Below are 6,927 nucleotides of genomic sequence, written 5' to 3'. Positions count from 1 at the left end.
ATATATATATATATATATATTTACATAGCCTTAAAAGTCATATATCTTTTTTATTTTATTAGTTGCATACAGTATCCTAATTCGTGGATAATAACTCTATAAGTTTTGTACTTTGTTTCTCGTAGAAAAATATTTTTTCGTGTTATATAAAAATATATAACTTTATATTTTTTACACAAAAAGATAAACTGATAAGAAATATTTCGATGCTTAACTGTATAATGAAACGTTACGCGTGTCAAATAAATAGTATATTCTATCTATTCAAACATGTTCAGCTTTTAGCAATTGTATTATTGCTTCAGTATTGCATCTATAACTGTATTCATTGCATCATTTATAGATCTAAAAGGATAAAAGATTTGGTCATATAATTGCGATTATAATCATCATATTGTTGCTTCTAGATTCAGAAATTAATAATACCTGTCAGAAGGAGTATCACAACATTGCTTTTGGTAATGTGCTTTGGATGCTAATGTTATGTTCTTAAGTCTGTTAACAATTGTTTTATCAGTTGATTTAAGCACTGTGTATATTACTATTAAAGCAGAAAGCATGTCAATCTGAAATATATTTTATAAAAAAAATTAGTTTAGAGAGTAATAGACTTTAAACAGTATAAATATACTTACTTTGGTGTAACTTGTTATTGTCTCTGTTAATACTTGTATGCTTAGTTTTTGGTATTTTTTTTTTGACTTTAAAATAATTTTTAATATCTTCTTTGCTAAATAAGGAAACTGTATGAGTGAAATGTTTTCCTCTGTTATGCACGAGCACTGTAGAATACGTGTTACTTCTGTACTTATACTACTGATTGCAGTATTAAACATAATAGTTATATATGAAAGATATAAATTTTCATTCTTAAAAGTATCTTTAATAACGAGGAAATATTTTTCTGTTAATTCATGTATGATTTTTAAGTTCTGCAATTAATAATTTTCTCGATGAAAAAAGTGTTCATCACATATCATTTTTTAAATAATTCATTGAATACTTACATTTGTATATTTAAGCAACGTATCTTTGTCATACCTGGTTAAAGTAACCATTGTAACACATACAAAATTTGGTACAACTATATTTAACAAATTTGGTTCACGTTTTTCATAAGCCATTTTACTAAAATCTAATAATGTCATTATTGTATCAAATGCACTGCTACAAAAAACTATACCAATTGCTAGAGATAAACAACTACAATATAAAAGTACAATATCACAACACAATTTTGGAGTACTGTTGTACTCCTTTAGTAACCATTCTGACATATCGAAAGTACTTTTTATTATACTTATACAAATTTGATGGTTTTCTATAATATTCACATCTACGTGTGATATGTGCGGTACTATTGCCCTATATTAGAAAGAACATCAAAGAATGATAGAGCAATATTACAAGAGAACTAATAGAAATATAAAATAAGTCTCATACCTTCTAACCCACAATAAAACCTCTGACAAATGTTCTGATGCATCGAATATATCTTTCTTATGTAATATTACAATCATTGATATATATTCTTTAAAAATTTGTACAGTTATATCTTTGGACAGACAACCTATATTGCACTCATTGTTTAATCCTTCTTCTATAAAATTTCTAAATTTATGTAAGTTTTTCCAAAATTTAAGCATATCTTTATGATATTTATTCATTAAAACTGACTGATATTCAATATGCAATAAATGTTTTAGAATTCGCAAACTTAATTCTAATCCCTTTTCATTGATTTGAAAGATATCTGTAATATTAGTGGTATTCTGAAACGAATATTTAGTATTATTGTACTTCATTGTTTTATTATATATTATTATATTTTATATTTATACACAAGACATTTACCTGATTACTTCTTGCATTTATATTGAAAGATTCTGTAAAAAGGTTTGTTAACGCATATAAAATTGTATCTCCTTTATTCCATTTCATAAGAACATAAATAATTGTAAGAAGGGTATCATCAGAGATATCGGGATCACATAATTGTTGTATTAACATTTCAATAACTTCAATTTTATTGAGAAAATATTTTGGAGGTATTAAAGAAAATAAAAATATTACTGATTCATTTATTGACGTTTCCTAAAAACGAAAAAAGAAGAGGCTAGTATATAATAATGAACTTTGTGTAGTAGGAATAAAATTATAATCACTTACCCTAAAATATTTCAAAAATTCGGGTATCGTATGCGCAATGACTTGTAAAATATTCATTTCTTCTGTATAAAATTTTTCTTCTTCCATACTTTTAATATTTGATACTAACAACATAGCAATAATATCAATATATGTATGCACATCTCTATAACTATCAAAGTCTTCATTCCAACTGTTCAAAGAATCTGACAAGAAAAACACAGTTATGAATGTTTAAATCTAATTCAGATAATTATATATTATTACCATTTTCATATCTGTTTTCCTCTTTGCTAAATTTAGCTTTTTTATTACGATTTTTATTCAATGTTTTCACTACAGGTAAGCACTCCATTTCTTCTTTTATCATTGATAGGAAAGTTTCAATTAGTTTTATAGATGTATTCCAGTTTATAACAGGTTTAGAATGGTAACAAAATCTTCTAATAGCATTTATATTACTTGTTCCTATATACGCTAATTCATCTTTTATTTTATCGTAATGCGTACCGTTTGACGATACCCGTAGCCAAATAAGTTTTACCAATTCTTGTAACAAAAATGTATCTTGCGTAGTCTAAAAATAATGAAAATGTTAAATTTAGTATTACTTTTCAAATAACTAAATATTATTTAGTATCGTGCTTACCTCCAAACGATCAAGAACATATGTCAAGGGTACTATATCCCAAAACGGTATTCCAAGTTGATTTTGCGCATGCCAAAGCAGTTTAATTAATGCCTCCAATACGGTTTTATCATTATCATAAATACTATTTGCAAAATTTGGTAGGAAATCCTTAAGTATTCTATGAGATCGTTCTTTAACCCATATCCTTTTTAAACCAATAAAAATGTTTGCTCTTATTTTGGAATTATTGGCATTTTTTGTGTGATGCAATAAAATGTTTAACCAGTCTCGGATAATATTATTTGGAATACAATTCCAATATTTTTCTAACATTTTAAATAGACCCTGAAGATTAGTAGAGGGTTAGCTATTCATTACTATAACACATTAATTATAAAATACTGAAACATTATACAGAATTTGTATCTAATAATGATAAATCACAGAAAAAGATATAATCTGTCATTATTGAATCATAACTATAAATAATGTCATAAATGTAGTTCAATGTAATAAAACAAGAAATTAAGGTAAAAAAAAACAGATAAATTAGCTTACATGTATAGTGACATTACAAACTTCAAAATCTGAATCATTCAAAAGATCAGTTATTGTCTTATAAAACTTTTGAAGGTAAATCTTATTTCTGTCTCTTGTAGCACATGTATATTGCACCGAACTTGTTACAAAAAGAATCTCTACAGCATTACATCTGATGAGAGAACCAGGTGCCTATAAACAAAATTTTAATTAATGCTGTAATGGAAAACTATGTATACATGTATATTTGTTTTCAGTAATACCTTTAAATGTTTCCAAAGCAAAGGTTTACATTGATTATGAATCATTAATTTTGCTGCTTGATGTTTACTATCATGTATAGCAGTCAGAAATGAAAGTAGATTTTTACCAAGTTTTCCTCTTCCTGTAGAATCTCTATATGCTCGAAAACAATGATAGATAACATTGTTTACACAATTTTCAGTAATAAATTTTTTTAATTTTTCAGTTGCATTTAACCATGCTGATACATATAAATCTGCATATGCAGCAATACAGTTATGTCCAATACTTTGTAATACTACTCTTACATTATTATGAATTCCCTGAAATAGCCATTATGCAAATATAAAGTGTGATAAAATAACTGATACTTCAGTATACAATTAAAGCTTATACCAATATATATTGCTCTCCAAGAGTAAACAAATATAGTATCAACATACGACCTTCTTCAAGTGACATCACTAATTTTTCTCGAACAAGTTTAAGTAAGTCTTGTACATCTTCTGTATATTTTAGCAATGTGATAGTAGATCTTATCTCATATAAACGTTTTACATGTTGCTGCAATTACAAGCAATGAATCAATAACAAAACAACATTGCTTAGATATATCTATTTATCCAATATATAATTACCAATGAAAATTTAGAATTCTGGATGAGGTACTTTAATGAATTTATTATCACTTTCTCTTTCCATGTCATATCTAATGACCACCAGTTTTCCAGCAAATATGATATTTCATTTTTAGCCTTAGAAAGTTTTTTATTTAAAATCAAAGAACTTAGATATTAACTTTGATAAAACAGGATAATTATAAGATAATTATATACCAACCTGTTCATCCTTTATATTGGGTAATATTACAGAGTGTAGTAACATTATGTTTTCTAACAGAATATTAGGTATAAATATTCGTTGTACAATTGTTTCAAGGGCCATTGTAGTTATTGTACGTATTAACTTAACCATAAGATTGAATTCCTGAAATTGTGACATTGATACATTATACTAACAGCAAAAAAAAAAAAAAAAACAGAAAGAAAAAAGTAAAAAATTAGTAAGAATCATAGAAACATTTAAGTAAGTGATCATACTTTTACATATTTGCTTTTATTACTTAATCTCTGTGTATATAACTTTTTTGCTTCTATTAATATAGTTTTCATATGTTGCCATAGTTCACAAAGTTCATCCTCTGATAACAAAACAATGTTCTTCACATTGTGATTCTAAAATAACAATTTATTATAAGCAACAATAGTATGACAGAAACATTAAAACAAATTTTGCAATTAAAAAATTTGATACAAAGATTATCATAGAAATTAACTGTTATGTATGTAAACTTATGAATTAGAATGTGATATTAGTATATACTATCAGTAAAATGCGTATTTTTTATGTATTAATAGATACCAGTTTTTCACATATACTGCTCGCGACTGGACTTTTATTCTTTAATACTCGAAAAAGTACTCTATCCCTTGACAATGCCCGTTGACGCAGCATTTTCAAAAAATATCACGACCTCGATTTCAAAAATTACATGTGAATTATTTACACATCTTATTAGTATCTGAAAAAAACGATATCATATATCCGGTATGTGTATCGAATATCCAATATCCAATTTATCCTACGATATAACGAAAAACTATAAAAATAAAGATTTTAAATTCAATAAAATATGTTTGTATTTTCTACGAATATACATTTGTAAAATTACATTAAATTCTATTATAGTTTAAATATAATTACGAAAATTATAATAAATGATAAGAAATATATAAGCATTACACTGTGAAAATTATGAAATAAACTTGGAAACATTTTTAAAAGATTAATAAACAAATACATAACACACGTAATAAGTATTATAAATTATTATATCAACAAATATAACTTCTTATTTCAGAATTTTATTAGTGATACGAATTAAAACTTATAATTTAGCAATGCGGGTGTACAGATTCAACAACAAATATATGAATTTAGAAGAAACGTACAGAGATAATCGGAATTTCACTTTATGCAATGTAAATTTCATCTACCATTATCGTGTAACAATGGGTATAAAAATAAAAGTAATAAAACAACTGCACTTTTCAATAAAGTTTATTACGAAATTTAACAAAATCTATCACTTATATTTACTATTTTGTGGAAGTCGCCATATTGATTGTACAATATAAAACGATTATGGTTGAAGTATGATTTTAAAAACTATATTACAATAGATATATTAGAATTATGTACACTATACATATATACGTATAATTATTTATTGACTCGCAAGATTGATTTATAAAAATAAATTACAATATTACAATGAAATTAGAAATTTATATTATCAAATAAGAAAAAGTGTATTTAAGCATAGACGATGTGTATAATAGATTTAATTCGCAATATTTATATTAAAATTTGAGTTTTAGCACAGACGCAATACGAAATATGTATGACGCAATACATGACATATATGACGCAATATGTGTTTTCGTTCTACGTCTCAACTTTGCGAGCTATTTGCTAGGATCCTGTTATCAGTTCGATGTTATGTTCAACATTATCGATATATTTAATAAAAAAATACCGATGTTCATACCGATTGGTACTAAAATTAAATTTTAGTGTGAACTTATAAAATATAGATAGAACAGATGTAAAGAATAGACTTAACGTTATACAGACTATCACAGCTTGACTCTGACTGACTATCGACCTAAAAATACGAGACTCTATATAGTGTCCTCTATACAAAAACGTCATTCAATACATTTCTACGTTTTGCTGCGTCTATGACTGTGCCCATAATTTGAACGCTCGGTAGATAAAGAAATCTTCTGCAGTTTGTGTGGGACATTAATTTGAATTGCGAATATATACAAGTTTATCTCATCTTTATTTTAATTTTGTGAACATGTTGAAAGACGTATGATATATAAACGTGACTTAGCGTGTAATTATATTTCAAGTCTGAACAATATAAACGAGTAGTAAAACAATCGAAACAGTGAACAGTTTAGGAAACGATGGTACATACGAGAATAAAAGGCTTGGTGGATTCAAGTACTTGCGAGTTGACAAAAATGTAAGTACCTTAATTTATTTAAAATTGCATGTAGATAGGAAACTTGTAATGACCAAAATATTTTGTTTAACATTACATAACGTTGAATACTTACATTTTCTAATACTTAAAACAATTGTAAACAAATTGACATATAATGCTTTAATCTCACTTTATTGACTACAGACATATTTAAACCAAAATACTGTTAACCAATCTATCCACATCCTTCATAACGTTTCCGATGTCTTTTTTTTAATATTTAAAACGCATTTCCATTACGCTGCCA

General features: G+C 26.1%; 1 protein-coding gene across 1 annotated transcript; it reads right to left on the bottom strand.

Annotated features, from left to right (window-relative positions):
• Positions 1-239: 239 nt before the first annotated feature.
• Positions 240-5,636, bottom strand: LOC108552523 (uncharacterized). Its single transcript, XM_017907121.1, has 17 exons — positions 5,575-5,636; positions 4,985-5,144; positions 4,663-4,797; positions 4,403-4,549; positions 4,201-4,317; positions 3,959-4,126; positions 3,583-3,885; positions 3,338-3,511; positions 2,798-3,124; positions 2,416-2,725; positions 2,170-2,354; positions 1,855-2,094; positions 1,444-1,772; positions 1,008-1,365; positions 636-932; positions 427-566; positions 240-345 (listed from the first exon to the last, which is right to left on the bottom strand). Exons 2-17 carry the CDS (start codon positions 5,075-5,077, stop codon positions 294-296), a joined length of 3,375 nt encoding a protein of 1,124 aa, XP_017762610.1. The 5' UTR covers positions 5,078-5,144; positions 5,575-5,636; the 3' UTR covers positions 240-293.
• Between the last annotated feature and the right edge of the window lie 1,291 nt (positions 5,637-6,927).

This window comes from Eufriesea mexicana, unplaced genomic scaffold (genome assembly GCF_001483705.2).
Source record: "Eufriesea mexicana isolate 0111107269 unplaced genomic scaffold, ASM148370v2 scaffold6940, whole genome shotgun sequence".
NCBI lineage: Eukaryota > Metazoa > Arthropoda > Insecta > Hymenoptera > Apidae > Eufriesea > Eufriesea mexicana.
This window is presented reverse-complemented; position numbering and strand designations above follow the sequence as displayed.

Bases quoted from the DNA above. Each gene is read 5' to 3' on its own strand.
- LOC108552523 (XM_017907121.1), bottom strand. From the start codon at position 5,077: ATGCTGCGTCAACGGGCATTGTCAAGGGATAGAGTACTTTTTCGAGTA. The intron at 3,512-3,582 runs GTATTACTGAAA...TTTTGTTTATAG, and splicing joins TGCTTTGGAAACATTTAAAG to GCACCTGGTTCTCTCATCAG. The intron at 933-1,007 runs GTAAGTATTCAA...TATTAATTGCAG, and splicing joins CGTTGCTTAAATATACAAAT to AACTTAAAAATCATACATGA.